This window comes from Protopterus annectens, chromosome 2.part2 (genome assembly GCF_019279795.1).
Source record: "Protopterus annectens isolate FY-2018-M chromosome 2.part2, PAN1.0, whole genome shotgun sequence".
Lineage (NCBI taxonomy): Eukaryota > Metazoa > Chordata > Ceratodontiformes > Protopteridae > Protopterus > Protopterus annectens.
This window is the reverse complement of record NC_056730.1, coordinates 321,529,104-321,553,275: the sequence shown is the minus strand read 5'-3', so window position 1 is coordinate 321,553,275 and position 24,172 is coordinate 321,529,104. Positions and strand designations below refer to the sequence as shown.

The 24,172-nt window shown below is 42.0% G+C and overlaps 1 protein-coding gene across 1 annotated transcript in view; it reads right to left on the bottom strand.

Annotated features, from left to right (window-relative positions):
- PAM (peptidylglycine alpha-amidating monooxygenase) overlaps positions 1-24,172 on the bottom strand; it is a 2,584,515-nt gene that overhangs the window by 578,829 nt on the left and 1,981,514 nt on the right. The window contains exon 17 of the mRNA XM_044063879.1: positions 4,374-4,445. Within this exon, the coding sequence (XP_043919814.1) occupies positions 4,374-4,445 (72 nt within the window). The remainder of the gene's footprint in view (positions 1-4,373; positions 4,446-24,172) is intronic.

Genomic DNA, 24,172 nt, shown 5'->3' with positions numbered 1-24,172 from the left:
TGTGCTGCCATTCAGTAATCCATCACTAATACTAGGTGAAGTCTCATGGTCTCATTGTTTTGTAACCTAACCTGGAAAGCTAACATTTAACGTGGTGTGAATATTAGAGTCTATTCATTCTCATTGTTTCCAGTTGTTTTTTTTGTTTTTACCAGTTTTCTTTTTTTTTTTTTTAATTTAAAGAAGCTCTCTCTCACCTACTTCATCTTGCCTTTATCTAGTAAGTAACGAGATTAGTTAAATATTGTTTTTCTGTAACTGTGTGAACCAGTCCACCTGTGTGTTACTTTTAATATTTCCTGTGATTGAAACTCTGTTTATTGTAAACAGATATTTAGTATGTTAACGGTCTTTTATTATTAATAGTTTGGCTTTCTCCTTTGCAGAACTATTGCACCATATGAGATCTCATACTTTTCAAAAAAGTTTCTTGGTCTATATAATGTTTTTCATAGATCTGTTGTATTAATGAACAAAAATTTGCATTTGCAATGTCTCTATTGATCTTTTGAATATCTTCTTTCTGGAAATTCTGGGCTTCTTGCATAACAGCAACAATACACAATTTCTTTATCCTTAACAGTCCACTCTGTCAACTTTATGTCTCTTTTTTTTCCCTGTCAGTTTTTGTTGATTACTACTTGAGTCTGTCCTAACCCCATTGTTGGATGTCATTTTTTTCTAGTCCTGGCACCAGTGCTCTTACCAGGACTGGGCATGTTTTTATCCTGGGAGTTTTTCACACACCTGTCTTTTTTATTTTTTAACCTACTTCTGTTAATGATATATGCTATGTAAAATCCAGTCTATATATCAGTGTGGTCTTGCTGAGATTTTTTAAAAACAGGGTTCATCCCATGAAGGTACTCACCAAAACATGAGAATGAATGAATTCAGTTCCAGCAATACTACTCTCCTTTGCTTCAAGATTTATCATCTTTCCATTCAGACCCTCCACATAAAGTAACAGGCACAAGGGAAGATAATTGTTGACATTTCTGTTTCTTTTTGACAGAAACTTCCATAGAAACAGACCTACTCCTGTCAAGCATATCACTCATGGGGACAGGCCACCAAGATAGAGAGGTATTTCATGCTTCTTCCTTCTTGACAGATAAGTGTGGTTCTTTCTTGCCTACACCAAGGGTACTCCAACAGCAGCAGAGGATGTGTCTAAATCCCAGTCAATGGTGGCTGAAGGAACTACACCTGAGGGAGTCAAGGTAGAAGAGGAGTGGTCTGAGGAACCAGAAACAGCCACAGCAAGGCTACCCATCTCTGAATGAGGGAAATTTGTAGTCTGCTGAAGGGGCAAAGGCTGTCAAGAAATGTTCATCTTTTGTGACTGGAAGAAGGAAGAACTAAGGAACCAGTAAGTTTTCTACAGTGAAGCCTGAAAATGATGCCTGAAGCCTAGGTAAGACTAGCAACAATAGTCGGTGAAACAGTTAAGTACTAAAAAACGTTTCTCCACCACAAAACATACTGAAAATCACTTTAAATGGTCACCGCAGCCCACAAAAGTAATTTAATCTAAGTTTTTATAGTAAAAAGTGACTGAAAATCACAAGACAGCCCATTAAAACACATTTTCTACGTGTACATTAATTTTTATTGAAAAAGTTACATTTCTGACAAAAAATATTGATGTGGAAGTTTTTCCCCCAAAGGGAACTTTGCTGTCCATCAATGGAGAAACGCTAGCTGTCCATTAATCCTTGAAAGACCACAAAAGGAGTGTTTTACAGTGGCAGGAAAACTTAGAAGGTCTTAGCATCAAAACCATTAATTTTCTCTATCTATGTTTGAGCTGCTAACAGTGTGGGTGCATGGAAGGTGCCCTTATACTCTGGAAACTGGCCGGTTGTTATATCCTATGCAAGATATAATCCACACTGCTAAAGCTATTGCAGCAGTGATCAAATGATCATCATGAGGTATTCTGAGTGTCCCTTCACATTCTTGTCTTGTGATATTGCAAACTGCAAGGACAGAATGCAAATGCAAGGCATAATGTTGATGCTCAATACGTTCAAGTGTAACTATATCTTATCAGTAATACAATAGTTGCAGTTCCAGTGTAACTGTAAGAAAATGCAGTTACAGCTACCAAACTAGGTATTTTTTCCTGTTCTGTTTGCCTTGAGGCCTCAGGTGACTTTCACCAAAATTATTTTCCTGTGCCCCTGAGAGCCACAGAGGTGATCCCAGGAATTTCCTATTTCCCATCCAATCATCAAGATTTTTCTTGAAGAGTGCTAATGAGGAGCTTTGTTTGATATAGATAGGTAGTTTGCTCTAGAGTAAGAGAAGTCTCTCGGACAGGAATCTATCCCTTCAGCATGTTCTGTTTATTGTGGTGACAAGGTTTATGTCCCTATGTTATATTCTGTGTTTTGAGTTGGTATATTTAAGTAGGGTGGGGTGCAGGGGGGCTTGCCCCCCTGCTTAAACCTGTTAGGGTACTTTTTTCTTTTTGTTGTTTTTATAAGTTCGATGTTTGAAGACATCGGCCATATGGTGTCGACCATATGGTGTTCGATGTTTTCAACCATCGATCTTATAATACAGACCTCAGCCCTCACAGGCTTGCTACCCAGAGTTCGGAAACCACAGCGATATATAAATGAGAACGAGTGAGAAGGCATATAACAAAAGAGACGTAAGCCTATATTCCAGAAATTGAAGCTGACCCTTCTTTTAAGGTAGTGCAGGTCTGGAATCAAAAACTGTGTCTTAAATGAAGCTATTTAAAACAGAACAGACTGCATGTACATAAAGCTTTAACCAGCAAGTCAAGTTATGGAACATATGGTACAATTTGCTGAAATCACTGTACATCATGGAATGGAATGCTCTTCCTTCTACAATTCTTTTCAATTCAGTGTCCCTCAACCTCCATGCAGTTGGCTTGTCCTGGGTACTCCAGATTATTACAATTCTGAAGTCAGAAAACCTTGGGATAAGTTATAGAAACTTTCACAGACCACCCATTTAGTCTCCAAGTCTCAGCTGAAAAGACTTTACTAAAAAAGTGACATGGTGAAACAAACAAATACTAATTTACATCACCCCAGCCTTACATGGTGTTCTGTGCCCTAACAAAAATGATGTTAGTTGTTCTTGAGAAAATCAAGTGTACATTTTTAGCTTAGTCAGTTATGTTAGCCATCTAACTTTCTGGGTTCTAGCAGACACATCTACTGCCAGCCTCAATGTAATGCATGGCTAAGTTCTGCTCCTTAACAGAGCTGATTATCCCTACCCTGTTAGGGTCATGGTCTATTCCTCACATTGTCTTCTGGGGTGCTAGATCACCAACAGATCCCCACTTATCCAGCTAAACTCAAAGACACTACTTTGGTTAGTTGCAGAAGATGTTTATCCTGGTGGTTGTTCAACTAGAGCCTAAACACATCCATGATTCCTTTTCATGTCTAGAGTAACTTACTGTGAAGTTAAGATGTATGTACTTCAAGCACAGTCTGTCACATTGTATATTATGATGTATTATGATAAAGTGCTACATCTCTGACCAATGCCAGAAGTCAAAGTCTTCCTAAATACCGTTCCCCACCCCCAAACCTGGGACAGATAGCAGACCAACAAGTGCTTAATTAAACCTCCTGACTCTATGGTAGCCAGGGCTTACTTCTGTAGCTGGTTCCCCTGCTGCATGCAGAATCTAGGCCATGTCAAAAAGATGACTAAATGCAAATCTGTTATTACATGCAGGCCACCTCGCTACTCTTTTTTAATCTGTGACACAGTAGTGCCTTCTGTGTCATGGCAAAACAGCCTTTTCTTCAGCTAAACCACTACTTTGAGGAAGACAAGCTGCTTGGGTATTTGAAAGTCGAAGGCCATGAATATACTTTAAAAAAGCACACAAAACTGTTAGTTGCTTGAGAAAATGGCTAAAGCCTAAAATATACCATATTCACACTGCGATTTAGTGATTCTTAAGCAAAATGTGTTTGACAGTGTAAATACTATGCAAGTGTTAAAACTGGAAGCTAATTAAGAAAACTGAAGATAAAATAATATATTAGACTGTGCTAATGAGCTTGACTTCTAAGTCATGGACCAGGGACTGGCTAATATTTTATGACTTATTCATACTAACAGTTCCTAATATCTGTACTGCACAAAGGCACCTCCACTTAACTTTTAACAAAAAGCAACAGAAAGCTGTATGCTTCAGGCATTCAAACTCACTCATTTACAAAAATAATAAACTGAGAACACTTTTTAACATGTCACCAGTTCACACCAAAGTACTCTTAATAATTCACTAATCTTCAGGCCATGTGTCTAAAGGTGTCAAGATTATGTATAACAGGTATTCAATCACTCAAATGGCTACACAGTACCTTGATCCAGAACTTCCTCCTCTTCTCTTTTGGGCTGCTGCAGTACAGAACTGTCATCAGTATCCTTCATATCTAGGTGGAAAGAGATATGAAGTTTAATTAATAAATGCAACAGTAAATAATGCAGCACTGGGAAGTAAAACAATTCAATGGACATGTTGTGTCTTTCGTCTTTTCCCGGTTAGGGGTTGCCACCACGGAACTCCGGTCCGCTATTGATTGGCAGTAGATTTTTACATGCTGAGTTGCCAGCCCTGACGCACAACCTTCAATGAAGGTACGCCCATTCATGAAGGTCTCCAGACAGAAGACGCTTTAGTTGAGAATCGAACGGGACAACGTCTTACTGTAAGGCGACAGCGCTACCGCAGCACCACCACCGCAGTTTAAAACAATTCAATGGACATAAGAAACAAAAATCATTCCTTCAATCTCTGAGCTGAAGATATTTTTTTATGTTATACAATTGCAAAAGCAAAATAGCTAACCTATTATGACAAATGGATTTGTGTGTTACTGGACAACAATAACAGGTAAATACTGATATTTACCTGTGACATTATGCTCTTGCAAGCTGTGCATTGTATGTAGTATGAACAGATGCTTCAGTACCAAATAATGGTAGAACATCACTTTGAAAAATAAAGTTTACATATTTATTCAGTTAACTCGGAAAGGCCTATTGAGAAATTAAGTAATGTTCACAGTTATGATTATGGGAAAAAGCTAGTTAACAATGCAAACATACTGACATAAAATAATTAAAAACAAAGAATAACCAAAATGCATACTGAAGTACACAATGTCGTATTGGGAGGCTTAACATGTACCACACAGACAGGGGCTGTGATCTAACCTCCATGACATGTATATTTCAATTGATTTCTATGGAAGTAAGGCTATACCATATGACATGCTAATCAGAGGTGTAGTTGGCTCAACCAGTGCCTTGTGATGGTCCAAAGAACTAGCTCCCACCCACACCTGTTTGAAAAAAGAAACAATTAATTTCCTTTACTGATCACTACACCACACACACAAAAACATCCTACCTTTCAAAGTTTTACATATGGATGGTATTCACCACCACACCCTCCAAACAAGGGGGTTCTGTCCCCACACCACAGTAGCTTAAATATAGTAACTCCATGGTTGCACCATAGTGAACAAAGTGCAAACACCACTTGAGTGTTATGGTTAACTAGTCACAAGAAAATTATAGCACATTTCGATGAGCAAAACTGTCAATCTTTTGATAAAAAAGAACAGCTCTTGGCAAAAATGAAGTGTTGACATTTCAAAATGAAGCCACACACATACATTGATTTATGTATGTATACCCATATTTATATCTACACAGGTAGGTAGACAGTGACATACTCTGGAGAATGCAACTCCAAAACACACTCTTAGTAGCATGCAACAGTCCTTATAATAAAAGGTTCATAGGTAAATAGCAGTCTATATCTATAACCCTAGCTAATAACCACAGGTCAGAACCAAACCCTTTACTTCATCTGTGAGGTAAAGAGCTTAAACATTATGCCAAACCCTCCTGGGTGAGGCACAGGCTTTACAGACAAACCAACACTAAAATATTTATTTCAGACAAGGATAAATTTAAACCAAGGCGACTTCTTTAGCCACACAGAAAATTTGCAAACTCTTATTCATGATGGAAGGAAAAAATAAAATAAGAAATGCTGTGTTGGGTCCACTAACAGAAAACACAGACACTGGAACACAAATGTGATGAAACACCCTTCATTGGACCAACAGGGGTCTTGCAATCAAGCTTTAGGGCTGGCATGAGCCCTTTGTCAGGCTTTATTATGTTACTAATGTTTGATGCAGTGCTTAAATATCCACTTGAATATCAAAAGGGAAGTATATCACTTACTGCAATTGGATAAATGCCAAAGCTGAAAAAGATCAGTGCGGAAAAAAATCTGTCCATGATGTTTAACATGACTTTAAACCTCAAAAACAGTTGGAGACACATATATACAGTGCCTATTTCTGAGGTGTAAACTTACTGAGTATAGATTTCTTAGTTGAATTGTTCTTGGTATGTATGAGTGTGGGTTTCACTTTACAATCCCGAAATACTGAAATTCGAAATTCAGTATCCCGGGACTGTAAAGCCGAAAATTTAAAAACCCCCAAACCCCAAAAGCACGAAATTCAAATTTGCGACTACCAACATACACACTCCACACACAATCACACATACACCTTCCTCCCTACACTATAAACCAACAGAACACACACAAACGCAACAAAACAAACACAACCGCTAACCCTACATATAAGCAGCACCCACCATGTGAGGGGGCAAACCCCCCACCCCCCTACTTATATATACTAACTCAGAGGTCACACTAAAAACACAAACACACAAAAACCACCACTACACACTCTACACTCCCCTTGCACAAACACATCACATATGTACAAATACCACCACTCACAACACTTACACACTCACAATGTCACCTACCTACCCCAACCAACACCCCAAAACTCCAAACACACTCACACACACTAAAATCCCTACCCAAAACCCCTAGTAAAGCATCATTTACCGGAATCTCCAACTACATCCACAATGCGGATTCGACATTTCCTCATGCATCATTTCCACACTCAATATTCTGCACTTTCACGCAAGTGCAGTTTCGACACTTCAGTCTCGAGCTACTGAAGTTCAATATTTCAGTAGCTCGAGATTCTGAAGTGTAACTGAGTGTGGGCAGTGGGGTGGCCTGTTTTTCCATATTGTAAAAGTTGTTTTACTCCCACTCTGGTGGTTAAGTAATGTTCTGTCAGTTTTCAGTCCATTATGTTAAACCATCTTTGGAGACACACACACACACACACACACACACACACACACACACACACACACACACACACACACACTTGGGCATTATTACTTAGCAATAACCAACTTGTGGGTGTGGTATATTGAAGATTTACCCACAATTGGTGTGGTTTAATCATAAGGGCAACCCCACACCCATGAGTTGGTTACTGCTGTTATACAATGACATTACTTAAGAAAGAAATTACTCACTTTTCTTAAATAATGTCTTTGTAAAATAGCACTGAGGTGTACCTTTGTGTTGTTCCGCATTCTTCTGCTTTATTGATGTACTGTGCATGTGTATGGGACTTACGTTCCCATGCTTTCATACATCAGTGCTTTGCAATGCATGCAACAGAAAAAGGAAGATCTCCATTGCTGCTGCTGCTGCTTTTTAAAAAAACAAAACAAAAACAATTTGAATGTGCAAACAACATGAAAGACAGTTTAGAGGTGCAAGAGAGAGACAGGGCAAAAATACAAAGAAAATTGGGTACATTTCTTTAGTTTTCCATAGCATACCCAATGTTCCTTGCATTTTCTATGCCCTGTATATGTACCTCTCAACCTCTTAGCTCAAGAAAACTGCAAAGCCTTAGCAAGTATTAACAGAAGAAAGTCCAGTCAGATGTTAGCGACCAGATTTTTTCTACTGGTATATGCACAATTTACAATGGGCACACTGGTTGGGTTGACCAATCAGTATGCACGTTTTTAAATAATAACAAGGTACCATTGTATAATTGTGCTTAAAGAACGGGCTCGCTGTGGGGGCATTATTGTGCTCAGAGAATGTGCTGTTAATTTGTGTTTTTTTTTTTTCTGTATATTTTTAAAAATATTTTTGAAGCAAAATAGTTCCTCCGCTGAATGTTTTAAACTTGCTGTAGTGGATTTAATTGTTGTTGAAGTATTTTACATCCAAAATATAAGTTATGTAAGTATTTAATGTCTTAACGTACACATGTGTGCAGACCCAGCAGTTATAGAGTACAGTTTTGTTATATACCAGCATTGCCGGAAGATCATTGCTGCAGTCAGCACTAGTCCTAAGTCCGGCTGTCCAGGGCCGTGAGTATGTGCGAGGATAAAGTTGACGTCGGTCGCCGTCGCAGCAACTTAGATCGACAGACGCCAGTACGATACTTAATGCAATCATGACGGCCGCCATATCCTCAGTCTTTTCTTGCCCCAGATGTCAGAAGACCCTAAAAGACAAGGCCAAAACCAAAACATACCAAACATACCTGCACAAAAAAATATACAATATATACAAAGGTACCAGAATATAATCACACCTACACAACCACCCCCTAAAGGAGAGGGAAGGAGAGAGGAAGATCAGCAATGTGATCCATCTACATTCTACATTTATGGTAGGTACAAACTGTACTATGTTCTTCATTCCACATTGCTGCAGTTCCTAACAATGAACCATAGCAGAGAAGGGAGAGGCTGGCAAATCATATGCAGCAAGGGAAGATGATAATATGATGCCTTGCAAGCTAGCTGTAAAACAGCCCTAGACTTAGAGTAGAGAGAGAGGTGGTAATGCTTAGAGAGAAAGTATGCACTGAACTCCAAGTAGCTGCAAAATATCCTTAGTTGCCACCCCCTTAGAAATGCTGTTGAAGTGGCAGTAGCCCTAGTGGAATGAGGCCTAATCCCAGCTGGAATCTCTTTGCCATGATGGGAATAACAAATGCAATGCAAAACCCAATCCACCTAGAAATAGTTTGTTTTTGGACACAGCTTTGCCATGCGAACTCAAACAAAAAGAAACAAACAACTGCTGAGACTGCTAAAAATCTTTAGTCCTGCTTAAATAATAAATAATTGCCTGTGTACATCTAAAGTGTGCAAAATCTTTTCCCCTTATTTTGGGGATCTGCATAGAAAGTAGGCAAATGAATAGTTTGGTTTAAAAGCCACAACCTAGAAAACCACCTTAAGGAAAAATTAGGATTAGTATGATGATACCCCTATTATATGAAAAAATCAAAAGCTCAACCGCCATAAGGGCCTGTAACTCAGAAACCCTTCTTGCAGAAGTAATGACCAACAAAAAGCAGTCTTCCATGACAAGTATTTCAGTTCCAGAGTAGCGTGAGGGCTCAAAAGGTTGTAGAGTAAGTTTCTCCAACACAAAATTGAGATCCCAAGCAGGAGTAGGAGCTCACGTCTTATATTCTTTGCCCTCTAAGAAATTGCTTGAACAAAGGATGTAGAAACAATGGTGGGTCACAATCATAGTGAGCTGATATTGCTGCAGCATGAATCTTAATGGAAGAGAAAGACAAACCTTTGTCCAATAACTCAGTAAGACATTGAAGCCACACACAAATTAGGCTCCGAAATCTCCAAATTCTTTGCTGCAGTCCAAAATAAAAATCTCTTCCATTTTTCTTTCCTTGTACTAGGTCTTCTGGCTTCCATAATCACATTTAAAACTTGTTGAGGAAGTTGAGACCTGCTGTCTTTCAAAACAGAATATGCCAGGCTGTTAGATGAAGAGTTTGAAGCTTGACATTGAGCAGATGACCGTCCCTCTGAGACAATAGGTGTGGAATCAAGGGTAAAGGCCATGGAGGCTTCCTTACCAGACTCCTCAGTAATGGGTACCAGTGCTGCGAGGCCAATCTGGAGCTATTAAAATCATCCTTGGCTTGTCTTGTCTGACCTTTAGAAGCACCTTTGGGAGAAGAGGCAGAGGTGGAAAAGCATACACATGAAGATTTTTCCAACTGAAAGAAAGAGCATCCACTTTCCAAGCTGTGTGATGAAATTCCTTCGTGCAAAACTTTGGCAGCTGGTGGTTTAGTGGAGAAGCGAACAGATCTATGTCTGGAGTTCCCCATGACACTGTCAATTTTGAAATACATGAAGATCCAGTTTCCACTCGTGGGGATCCATGATTTGTCTGCTTAACACATCTGCTAAGGAGTTCTGTGCCCGGCAGAAACCTTGCCTGAAGAGTTAGTTGCAAGCTGGTCTCCCATAAAATCATTGCTTGCCTGCACAATGGGTAAGAATGTGTTCCCCTGTTTGTTGATGTACCACATGACAGTTGTGTTGTCTGTTAGAATCAACACCTGCCCTGGAAGAAGTAACTCCTTGAAAGCCATTAATGCAAACTGGACTGCTAACATCTCTTTCATGTTGATATGTAGATGCTGTAGTCTGGCAGGCCACTTGTCTTGTATCCACTTTCCATCTAGATGAGCTCCCAAGCAATGTCTGAGGCATCCGTCGTTAGAATCTGACTTGCCTCTGGCGGGTCACAGAGAGTCCCTTGTTTAGGTGACATTCCTGAGCCCACCACAAAAATTCCTTTTGAATGCAAGGTATTATTTGAATGACAGTGTCCAAATCTTGGCAGTGCTGTGTCCATAGATTTTGAGATACCATTGTAGCTTCCTCATATGCAGTTTGGCATTGGAAGCACCAGAATACAAGATGCCATGAACCCTAAGGCTTGAAGGACTGTCCTGCAGTCAGCCGGACTGAAGAGATAAGTGATGGAAGTAACTGGAAAGATTCTTTGTTTGTCCGGGGTAAAAAGGCCACCATCTGGGCTGCTGTATTCAGTCTCACACCCAGAAAGCACATGTCTTGAGAGGGTACTAGACTGGACTTTATTTCGCTCACAGAATACCCTAGGCATCTTAGCACTGCTATGACATATTCCAAATGCTGTAGAAGGTCTTCCTTTTCTTGAGCCAGAATCAGGCAGTCGTCCAAGTAAGGGATAGATTTGAATTCCTTTTAGCCTGAAGTAAGCTATCACTGGAGCCAGAACCTTTGTGAATACTGAAGCAGTAGATAAGCCAAAGGGCAATGCAGAGAACTGATAATGAGAATTTCCTCGAAAGCTCAACAGATACTTTCTGCAACTTAGCCTTATAGGCACATGAAGGTAAGCTTCCTTGAGATCTAAAGTTACCATCCAGTGATCTTTGCCCAGCAGAGTAAAAAGCTGCTGTAACGTCAACATTTTGAACTTTGGAATGTCCAGATAAGTGTTGAGGATAGATAAATCCAAAATTGGTCTCCGCGTGTTCCCCTTCTTTGGTACTAGGAACAGGCGAGAATAAAATCCTAGGCCCCTTTCTGGCACAGGAACTGACTGAATGGCTCCTATTTGGAGCAACAGAGAAATGTGCTTGTGAGCCTCTGTTCTTTGTAGAGGAGGAATGTCTGGCATGCCTTTGAAAGGAGGCAAGGTATGGAAATAAAACCTGTAACCGTGGTGAATGATATCCAGAACCCATTTGTCTTGGGTAATTAAATCCCAATTTTTTTTGAAGAGACAGCCTTTCCTCCTAAAGGTGCCGCCAGGTGAGAATGTACTGGCAGCTGAAAAGGCAGGTCATTGGGTCTGCTTACGAAAGGACTGACCCCTGCCCTCACCAGAAGTCTGAGCAGGTGAACTCCTCTCCTAGGCCTAAAAGAACCTTGAGCTCTGCCCCTACCACGTCTAGTCCTACCCCTAGACTGGGAATCATAAGCAGGATAAGTCCATCCCTTAGAAGGCCAATTTCTACTAAACTTGGAGGCTGCACCTGCAAAAAATCCTTAACAGTTTGCATAGACTTAGCCTTGTCCTCCATTTTCTTTAAGACTGCTTCCACAGGTGAACCAAACAACACATCAGACTGTAAAGGAGCATCCAAAATCCTCGTTTAACATGCTCAGCTAAATTCTGATCTCTCAACCAGGAGAACCAGTGGCAGCCACCCCGAGGAGGCCTGCACAGCATCAAAACCACACTGCAAGGAATGTTTACCCACCTGTTCAGACACATGAACTAAATCCTGCAACTCTTTACACTCAATACCTTCCGCCAGAGCATCCACCTTAGATTTCAGTTGTGAAAGGAGATAATTCTGATATTTTAACATGAAACTGACAATTCTCATTGCTAAAGTGGAAGAAGTATACACTTTCTTTCCCCATCTATCCAAAGCCCTTGCCTCTTTATCAGGAGGGACAGGATTTTTAACAACTGAGGCCCTGCACCCTGGCCCCCCTGAGAGCCGTTTCGGCCACACCTTTAGGCCCCTGAGAGACCAAGCCTCGGTCTGCCCTAGGACTCTTAAAAGATACTTATGAGCTTCAGGCACCTTATAATACCTATCCGGTTTAACTGGGGCAGGAGGCAAAGAATCAGGGTTCAGGAAGCCTCTGCAAAACATCTTCCACCACATTCAGAACAGGAGGTATAGCTAAAGGCCTATGCTGGGGTAAAACAAGAATTCCTAAGCTTTTTCTGGAACAAATTCCCTAAGCCTTTTCCTGGAATCAGAGAAATCTTGACCTTCCCATTTAAAATGCTCCCTCATGGAATGCAGAGTCTCTGAAAATGAAAAATCCTCAGGAGGGAAGTCAAGGAGTAGAATCATCCACATCAGAATCAGAATAAGGAGGATACTCCCAAGTCTTCAGTCGAAGACTCAGAAGCCCTCGAACATTGCTCAAAACTCTCAAACTCAGGTTCCACCCTAGGCCTCTTATCAGGAGGGGGCATAGAACCTCTTATCATAGTAATCAAATCCTCTGCCATTTTAAGCATATGTTTCTTAGGCAAAGACCCTGAAGCACTAGGAGAACCCCCTACTGCAGCTACACTTGGCCTGCCTCTCAAAGAAGTCTTGGAAACAGAATGGGAGGCTCTAACCACCTTAGGAAGAGAGGGAAGAACAGCCACCTGAGAAGCCCCCTCAGCCTGGCCTACTTCCTGAGAGGATACATCCTGTAACAGTAAAGTCTCTCCCTGAGACTCCAAAGAAACACCTGGCAGAACCTCCGGCTCCACTGAGCCTTCCAAAGAACCGACGTCTGGGACTGTCGGTTCTTCCCCTAGGCTTTGCTGCTTTGTCCTTGCGCTTTTGTCGGTCAAGGCCCCGGAGCATCCGGCGCATTTATAATACACACGCTTCCCAAACACTAACCTGGCACAGTCTAACCTTCTCTTAATAGTGCGTTTGTTAAATCTAGCACAAGAGCGGCATCCAACAACGTCGTGCTCAGGCCCTAAACAAGGTATACACAAAGTATGATAATCCCTATGAGGTATCTGTTTCCCACAAGAAATACAGTTATTCACTTTTCTGACATCCGGTTAAATACTGAGGCAAGAAAAACCAAAATAATCCCAACGGGTACTTAGCCAACTTTGATTCGGTCTGAAACTCTGACTTCAGAAACTTTCAGAACGCCAACCTGCACTCGCAAAATTGCTTCTGCATCGGACCATGCGGCAAAAAAGACTGAGGATATGACGGTCGGCGCATCATTACCCTCCTGACGACATTGACGCCAGCGTCTATCAGTGACGGACCCGACGCCAGCCATATACTTTGGTATTCGCCGACTTGGGACAGCGCGTCGGTACTGGCATTAGTACCCTGTCTGACGACCGTCGCGTCAGCGTGATCACTGGTATTCAATACGACTGGACAGCGGACTACCCAATAGTTAGGACTGCAGCAATGTGGAATGAAGAACATCAACTTTACATGAATACAGTGCAGATGTCTCATTTTGAGCAAATGAATGTAATAAAAAAAAAAATCTTAGAATGCAAGACATTGCCACCCCCAACACCCCCCCCCACCATGCCTATTTTACTGTCAGAAACATAGTGCTGCTCTGAATGATCGATTTGATGCTAAATCACAAAAGATTAAAGTTAGTCAGTTATGTCAGAAATTAGAGTTTCTTACTTCTTATTGTGGAGGACGTGCATGATGATGGACTATCTGTTACTATGTGCCTGTTCTGCTCTCTCTCTCTTGCTCCGTGGTATACACAAAGATGCACATGTATAAACAACCATGAATCTTTTTTTTTTTTTTTAAAACTATCTACTTCTTTAAAAAAAAAGAAATATACTCTGCACAAAGTTGGGCCATTTACACACCCTGGAAAGTACAGACCCATAAGTCTCACTAGTTTTGCGTGTAAAGTCATGGAAAGAATTACCATAGAAATGATGGACAGTGATATAATAAACCTCCAGACATGGGACCCAGCCCAGTTTGGTTTCGTCAAGGGCAGATGATGCCTACTCAACCTGGTGGACTTCTTTGAGAAGGTCACCAAAGCAATGGATGACAACAAAATAGTTCACACTGCCTACTTTAACCTGGCCAAGGCATTTGACACAATACCCCACTTGGGCATCGTAGACACACTCAAGAGGTTAGGTACAAACTCATATGTCAGCCAGTGGATAGCCAACTGGCTCAAGGCAGGGCCCAGGAAGTTAGAACTGGGGAGTCCACCTCTACAAAGTGGCCAGTTACAAGTAGAGTCCTTAAGGGATCAGTCCATGGACCGCTCCTTTTTGGCATTTACTTCTCTGAAGTCAAGACCAATGTCAGTGGCTGCTGGCTGACTAAATTTGCAGATGATTGCAAATTAGGAGCTGTCATTGAGTCCCACACTGACACAGATGTTCTCCAGGAGGGGATGACACAGACAAACAACTGGTGTCAGAGTCATGGACTAAAACTAAATGCCAAGAAATGCATAATAGTATCCTTTGGGAAGTCACCCACCCCTGGTAACTATCATCCTGAAAATACAATATGAACTAGCTAGTTGTAGTAAACCACCAAGAACTCTGTTGCTGTACTCATAAAAATGATAAGTCCACAACAGTAGAAACGCTTTATTGTACAAGATAAAAGCTTTTAGGAAACACCCTTCCTCAGTTATCATATGATAATGATATGATAACTGAGGAAGTGTATTTCCCGAAAGCTTTTACCTTGTACAATAAAGTGTTTCTACTATTGTGGACTTACCATTTTTATGAACTATCATCCTGACCCAGTATTCAGGGATATCTGGTCTTTGACCACCATGCATCTACAGTTGTGAGGAAATAATTCTATATTGCACAACTTATAAACAAAGGTATGGCATCTAAGTCTACAGAAGTCATTATTCTACTTTATTTGGTATTCATCAGACCTATCATTGAGTACAATTCTCCCTTTAGTATGTACCCAACCAGGGATATCCAACAAATGGAACGTCCACAGAGGTATCTCACTAAAAGAATACAGGGCTTACGTAAAATGTCCTATGAAAACCACCTCAAGGATCTATCCCTGTATTCTGTCTCCTACAGGTTTTGAGGGGAGATCTATGCCTGACATACAAGGCATTGTCAGATCCCACTCTGATGGGCCTCCCACATATCACAAAACAAACAGCACCAGAATTACCCATTCTAAAGACTTAAACCTTGCCTGTGATATAAATAGGACTTGCTGGAGAGATAGGTATGTATCCCAGAGATTACCCCGTCTCTGGAACAGGCTCTCAATCCATGTGAAGCAGAGTTCCTCCCTGACCAATTCAACTGCAACCTGGATAACTGGATGGGGAACAGGAAATTCATCCCTGATTTGGCACCTATGTCTCTAATGGACACAGACATCCTGTATATGGTTCATGTCCCAGGCTCTAGCATGTAAATGTTTCATCTCCCAAGCCCCTGCTTACATTTATCAACAGTATCAGAACTTGTCAGAGATTTGGGATGCAAGGCTAGACTTAAAAAGGCCCTTGTGGTGGTTAGCCAAGTAAACATCTATGAACCTATGAAATAAACAGCGAAGTGTTGTTTAGCAAGCGTATATATTTTTTCTGTTTAAGCTTCACAGCAGCTTAATATGCTGCCATGAAGCAGCTGACTGGTTTTCCATAGGGCATTTCATCCTTTGGATGAGACATTAAGCAGAGGCCCCATCTGTTTGAATTGGCGGTAGCTCAGATGGATGTAAAAGATCCCACTGCACCTATCAAAAAGTGTAGGGGATGCTTCCTAATGTCCTGGCAAAGTTTCCTCTAATAATATAAAAACTGCCTTGGGTATCCCCTGAAAAGACTAACCAGGTCATCAAAGTATAAATAAAAGTAAAATAAATAAATTTTCTAGAACAATGAGCTTGTTTGAACAGGCATCACTTAATCAGTTGAGTGAACCAGGTGAAAACTTTTCTGTGTATTCATGTTTCAGATACATGCGTCCAATGTGTAATTGCTTTCATTTTACAATAAACAGTGTTTACTAGTAAGGTTTATTTTCCAGTTATAGTAGACTCCCTCTTGTCTGGTCTCACTGAGACTGGACCTTAGGCTGGATTAACGAATGGCTGGTTAGTCAGAAAAAGCATACAAAATAATATTTATAGGTTATTAATCAGCTAGAATAACATGATTTGTGTTAGTATGCATTTTTCTAATAAATATGAAGTCTAAAACTCAAATGTCTGTTATTATTTAGCCCAGAGGAGGCAAAGTTTTGTTCTTCTCTGTTGTCTTTTGCCAGGGCTATGCAGAAATTTGATGGCCGGTTAAAGAGAGGCCGGATAAGAGGGAGTCTACTGTAACTTGGTTTCAGTTGTGAATGGAGCTCCAACTGCAAGGAGTTACTAATCATAATTAGAGCACCTCTGGCTCCTTTACTCTTCCTTTCATTTCTGTATGTTGGACACTGGTAAAGCAAATTTAGCATCCTGTGTATGTGGCTTTAGTGAGCTTTCGGAAACTCCCAAGACCTTAAGCTTGAGTTCTAGGATCCTTGCATGAAATTCAGGGATCTTGCTATGGATACTTCTGCAAGACTGACAGGTCAAACGCTGTGTTTATACACACACATGCACATACATAAAAATAGGGCCAGATTTTAAATACTGCTCTTACAAACCTAGAAATTGTTAGACTAACAGATATTACATTAGCATGCATTTTTTGGAGGATATGAAGTATGAAACTCAATTGTCTGTCATAATTTATTGAATTCAATCCTCAATGATTTGTCAGCAAACTCAAAATTTTATGAGGAGCAAACCAAAACATGAGGCAAAAATGTGGACAGTTAAGAGGCATGGGCCCAAGTAAAGGTGCCATAAATATTGTTTCTAAATGGTCTCTGTTTCTTTTTTCATAAATCTGGAAATGGCAGGGATCTAGCTATACCCCTTTTGTCTACAATATTAGAGCAGATGTCTATGCAGTAGCCCTTTGATTGATTCTTGTACTTCTTACAGTGGTTCACTGTTAAGTATAGGCAAGGGAAGTGTAAATACTGCATACAGGCCACTGCATTTGTTGTTGGTCTGTGATTCTTTATCATCATCATCATCAGCCCCCTTTTTCCCATTTTTTCTACATGGGGTCAGGGTATCGTGTTAACAGTCACCAACTCTCTTGATTCAGTGCCACACTCCTGCCTTCTTCAACACTCATGCCTGATTGTCGCAGATCTTCTTTCACACAATCCATCCACCTCTTTGCTAGACATTCTTGCTTCCTCTTAGCTTCTTCCTGTCTGTCCCAAATCTTCCTCACCAGATCGTCTTCTGCTTTTCTACACATGTGCCCAAACCACTGTAATCTGTCCCCTTTGATCTTTTCTGCAATTGGAGCTACTTTGGCTTCTGCTCTTATGTCCTCAGTTCTTCGGCTGTCCCACAGTGTGCATCCTACCACCTTTCTCAGGCACTTCATTTCCATCACCTCTAGCTTCTTCAACTGTTCTACCTTTACTGCCCAGGTTTCTGTACCATACTGCCCAGGTTTCTGTACCATACAGTAGTACTGGTCACACCACTGTCTTGTACACCTTACTTTTCAGCTTCTTTGGCATTCTTCTGTCATAGACTACACTTGATACTCTATGCCAGTTGGCTGCAGCCCCTCTAATTCTAGCTTTGACCTCTTCATTCAAACTACCCTTCTCTTCAACCACCCCTCCCAGGTACTTGAAGCTGTTTACCTGTTCCACCATCTTCCCATCTATCTCTACTCTCAGCTTCTTCTGATCTCCCCAATTTGCTGCCATTACCACCATCTTATCTGTGCTTAGTTTCATCCCATGTACCTTCAGATTTGCATTCCATCCTCCTATCCTTTACTGAAGTTCTAGCTCAAAGTCTGCCTGTACTGCCACATCATTTGCATACAGCAGCTTTGTTGATCTGTCCCCGCCAACCTGTTTGCTAATGTAGTCCATTACCAGTGTGAACAGCAGTGGGCTCAGGGTTGAACCCTGATGTACACCCACTCCCACTGGGAACCCCTCTGTGAGGCCGAACACTGCTCGTACTTGAGTCACTGGATCCTTGTACAGAGCCTGCACTAATTCTACCAATGTTTCCGGAAATGCAAACCACTGCAGTATTGCCCAGATTAGCTTTCTTGGGACCTTGTCATAAACTATCTCCAAGTCTAGGAATGCCCAGTTGGACTCTCTCCTCATTTCTAGCTTCTTCTGTCTCAATGCAAACATGGGGTCAATTGTGCTGCATCCGGATCGGAACCTGAACTGTTCATCTCACAATGTTACATTCTATTACTCTGCATATCCATTTATCAATCACTCTCTCCAGAACTTTAATGCAGTGTGGTAGGAGTTTGATGCCTCTGTACTGCCCACAGCTGTGGATGTCCCCCTTGTTCTTGTCCAGTCATCTGGGATACACCTTTCTCTCCACACTGCTATCAGTACCCTCAGAAGCCATTTCTCCCCTATCTCACCCAGCATCTTTATCATATCTGCTGTGACCTCATCTGAACCTGCTGCTTTCCCTGACTTCATCTTCCTTAGTGCTATTCTTACTTTTTCTAAGGTGGGCTCCTCTTCTTCTCTCATTGTAGGCTGTTTCTGGGGCAGTACAGCTTCTGTGGAGTTTTCTTCATTCAGAAGCTGCTGGAAATACTCCTTCCATCTGCCTTTGATGTCCTGTGGACTGGTGAGTATGTTGTTGCTAGCGTCCCTTATGAAGGGTGTCTGACTATCCTCTTTATCTTTCTGTCTTTGCCTTGCAACCTGATATAGTTTCTTTGTGCCACTTACTGAGTCACTTTCCAGACGTTGGTACAGTGCCTCTAATGCCCTATTCTTTGCTATTTCAACTTTTTTCTTAGCTTCTTTGTTAGCCAACCAGTAGTCATTCCTGGCCTGGTCAGTCTTTTCTATCTCCCATTTCTTCCTGCACTCCTTCTTTCTTTTAATGACTTCCTGGACTTTTGCATTCCACCACCAGCTTTCCTTATGTACCTTATTTCCATACCTGGCTTGGCCACATATATTTTCTGTAGTCGTAACACATGCTGTTTTTAGGCACTGCCACTCCTCTTCAGCTTCACCTATTTCCTCCTCTTCTTGGGGTGCTAGAGCCCTGAGTAATTCCTTGAACTGCTGTACTTTCTCTCCAGTCAATTTCCAGGTCGTCTCTGTTGACCTTAGAGCCTTCTCTGACCACTGCTTGCAGCTGATTGCGGCAACCAATGGTTTATACTGTGGGCTGACTGTTTCACTGGGGATGACTTTGCAATCATGGATTCTACCCCAGTCCCTTTTTCCTTACTAGGAGGAAGTCTACCTGAGCTGCATGTTGGCTACTCTTGTATGTGATCTTGTTACTGTCTCTCTTTCTGAACCATGCGTTGGCTACTATCAAGCCATTTGCCAGAGAGAAGTCTAGAATGGCTTCTCCTTCTTTATTCCTGTTTCCCCACCCATGTGGACCCAGGCAGTCCTCAAATCCTGTTCTGTCTGTCCCGATATGTGCATTCAAGTCACCCATTATCAACACCAATTCATCTTGTCCTGCTTTATCTAGTACATCTGTGATTATGTCATGAATTATTACAAGTAAGAAACATAAGATTCAAATGCTGGTTATAATAATACATGGTACTTGCAAACAGAGTAGAGTAACACATATCCCTTCTTCAACACTGGTAAGATTCATGATAACGCTGCATAGCCATTTCATTTTTTGATTGCTGTAAACAGTATAACAGGTAATCAAAGAGAAAGTAATAACATTTTATTTTATTTTTATTTTAGTTTTAGTTTTGTTTAATGGGGTTGTCTGACTGAGTTTAGTCAAAAATCCATTTTCACTGGAGGCCTGGGGAGAAAAGCTCCAGCATACTATAAACAATTTTAAACTGACATTCAGTAATATACATTAACAATCACACATCCATTTGTTAATGATATTATGTTCATATGGAATAAAGGCAAAATATTACCATATAAAAGATACTTATTCATTAGTAGATGTTGAACATTGAACACTTGAAGATGTGTTTTACTGAGTTTATTTAATAGATAACAGATCATGTGATTAGTGCTTGGGAATTCAAAGAAATGGAGGTGAGAAAAAGGAAAGTACAGTTGTGTACACTTACCATAAATGTAGATGTTTGAGTGCAATCACTGTTGCAGTCATCACCTGTGGGTTATCCCTGCTATGGTAGCCCTTGGCCGGCCAGAATATCAGAGTCAATGATTTTGTGCGCAGGCTGCTGTCGCCTGTAGTCTGACGTCAGGTTGTCAGTACTATAAAGCAAGGCAGTTGATGTCATTACATCAGTTTTTCTTGCCCTAACCTGTCAGAAGCACAAGGGAAAAGAGAGAAGTGGACCTGGTGGCTAACAGCCACCTTGGGAAGCATGTGTCCCCCTAGGGGAAGACATGAAAAAAAAGGGGATGTAGAGAGGGAAACCAAGACTGCAACAGTGAATACACTCGAACATCTACATTTATAAGTGTACACAACTGTACTATGTTCTTTGTGTTTCACTGTTGCAGTCATCACCTGTGGGAGGATTCCCAAAGCTGAGGTAAAGGGTGGAAGGATATATAGAGTCCTAGGTATGGGTCAGGAGGCCCTGCAGAACAGCAGAGGCAAACCCTGCCCTAGACTTTGAAAAGAGAGGTAGATGGTAATGCTTTGTAAAGGTATGGACAGAGGTCCAGGTGGCTGCTTCCAATATGTGCCTGGTAGGTACTTCTCTGAGGAAGGCAGTGGAAGTGGAGGTTGCCCTAGTGGAGTAGGCATGGATTAATCTACGGATGGGTTTCCCATGTAGTTTGTAGCAAAAATGGATACAGTGTGATATCCATTTGGAAATAGCTTGTTTGGAGATGGGCTTCCCCTCTGCCCCTGGGGCAAAGCTTACAAGAAGCTGGTCAGTTGTTTCTGAATGGCTTAGTGCAGTCCATATAGTATCTTAGTTGTCTGTGCACGTCTAGTGAGTGTAAAATTCTTTCCCCCTTGTTTTGAGGGTTGGAAAAGAGCGTCTATATCACGTTATCGAATCGCGAAAATAGTGAACGTCTACAATATCGAAAACACTGTTCATCGAAATGTGTTTTGTGGGGGGCTGTGCCCCCCACACCCGTGCTAATTATATATACCAACTCCGAGATCACAATACAGTGAGGAAAGGGCAAATATTCCAATCCCCACTGTACAGCGACCCCACAAAACACATTTCGTTGAACAGCATTTTCGATATTGTAGGCGTTCGCTATTTTCACAATTCAACGACATGAATGTTACCCGGTAAAGAAGGTGGGTAGGTGTATGGTCTGGTTAAGGGTCACATCAGGTGCCACCTTGGGCATAAAGGAAGGATTAGTCCTCAGGGAGACACTGTCAGCATGGAAAATTATGAAGGGCTTGACAGCCATGAGAGCTTGAAGTTCTGAGACCCTTCTGGCTGAGGTGATAGCTAGTAGGAAGGCAGTATTCCAGGAGTGGTATTTCAATTCTGTAGAAATGGCAGGTTCGAAAGGGGGTAAGGTTAGTTTCTCTAACACATATTTCAGGTCCCAGGGTGGAGTAGGAGGTCTTCTGGGAGGCCTGATATTAGAAGCCCCTCTGAGGAATTGCTTAATCAAAGGATGAGAGAAGAGGGGTGGGTCTGAATCATAATGGGCAGAGATGGCCATGGCATGGACTTTAACAGAGGAGGAGGAGAGGCCACTGTTGAGCAACTCTGCTAAAAATCCAGGATGAGGGGATGGAAGGTTGGGATGTACTGCCCCCTTTTGACTGTTTCAAGGAGCAGAATCGTTTCCATTTTCCTGCATAAGATTTTCTTCTGCTGGGCCATCTGGCCTCTGTGATGATGCCCAGGACCTCTTTGCTTAACAGTGCCTTGTTGTTAGTTTTTAGTGTATGAGCCAAGCTGAACGTCTGACAGTCTATAGGTCTGAGTGCAGTGCCTTCCCCCTCTTCTGGGTCAAGAGGTCTGACCTTAGAGGAAGCAGCTTGGGGGGCTGTAAGGTCAGACTGCGTAGTAAGGGGTACCAATGCTGTCTGGGCCAATCTGGAGCGATGAGGATGACCTTTAGTCTCTCCTCTCTTAGTTTGATCAGAACCTTGGGAAGAAGGGGCAGAGGAGGGTATACATACACAAAGAGGGAGCTCCAGGGGAAGGTTAAGGCATCCACCTTCCATGCTAGGAGGTGATACTCCCTGGTACAAAACTTGTGCAGCTGGTGATTGAGGTGCGAGGCAAAGAGGTCCATCTCTGGGGTCCCCCATTCCTGGGTGATTTGCAGAAAGATTTCTCTGTGTAGCTGCCATTTGTGGGGGTCCAGTAAGTTTCTGCTAAGGTTGTCTGCCAGTGCGTTGTTGATCCCTGGTAAGTATTGGGCAATTAGGTGTAGCCCCATGGAGGTGGCTGTAAGCCACACACTCATGGCTAACCTGCACAGAGGGTAAGATTGGGTGCCCCCTGCTTGTTGATGTACCACATTACTGTGGTGTTGTCTGTTTTTATAAGGAGGACCCCTGGCCTGAGATGGGGTTGGAAGGATGTCAAAGCATTTTGTACTGCCATCATTTCATTTTGGTTGATGTGCAAGTGAAGTTGCTGGGCATTCCAAAGGCCTTGGGTACACATGCCTGCTAGATGAGCAACCCAAGCTATGTCTGAGGCGTTGGTGGTGATTGGCTGGAAGGGTGGAGGATGAAGGGAAGACCCTTGTTCATGGCACAGGCCTCTGCCTATGAAAGAAATTCATCCCTTATGTAAGGTATCAGTGGGAGAGTGGTCTCTAGGGACTAAGAGTGCTGACACCAAAGGTTCTTTAAGTACCAGTGAAGCTTTCTCATGTGAAGCTTGGCGAGGGGGATGAAAAGAATGCAAGATTCCATGTATCCCAGGGCTTGCAGGAACTTCCTCAGAGTGAGGTGACTTGTTGAAGCTAGCTGGTTGAAGTAGAGAGGCAGGAAACTCTGCTTTTCTGGGGATAGGAAGGCCATTTGGGTAGCTGTGTCTAGCACAGCTCCCAGGAAAACAATTTTCCTGGTGGGGTTTTGCTTTGATTTTTTTCTCATTGATGGTAAACCCTAGGAAAGCTAGAAGTTTTTTGACAAAGAAAAGATCCTGGAGTGACTTTTCTTTGCTGTTTGCCTGAATGAGGCACTCATCCAGGTAAGGGTAAATCTGTACATTTCTCTGTCTGCAGAATGCTATAGTCGGGGCCAAGCATTTGGTGAATACTCTGGGAGCAGTAGATAAGCCAAAGGGCAGTGCAGAAAACTGAAAGTGCTGATTGCCTGCTCTGAAGCACAGGAATTTTCTGCACGATTCCCTGATGGGGATGTGAAGGTAAGCATCCTTTAGGTCTAGTGTCATCAGCCAGGCATTTGGTGTGAGCATAGGCAGGAGCTGATGCAAGGTTAGCATTCTGAATCTGGGAACCACCAAGGTGGTGTTCAGTTTGGATAGATCCAGGATGGGGCGCCAAATGCCCTCTTTTCTGGACTAAGAAATAGTCTGGAGTAAAAACCTTTTCCTGTTTCATCTGGAGGGACAGGTTCCACTGCCCTCTGGAAAATTAGGGATTTTACCTGTTTTAATGCCTCCGCCCACTGGTTTGGGGGGAGGTCTGGGTACCCTCTTGGAATTGGGAGTTGGCTGAATGAGAATATGTACCCCTGAGAAATGATTTTTAATACCCATTGGTTCTTGGTTATAGAGACCCAATTGTCCTTGAAGAGGGTGAGCCTGCCTCCTAGTTTTGGATGAGTGAAAGGAGGTCAGAGGGGGGAGGGAGAGTTACTGTTAGTGCTTACCATAGAAGCTTGGCTTAGAACTCCCG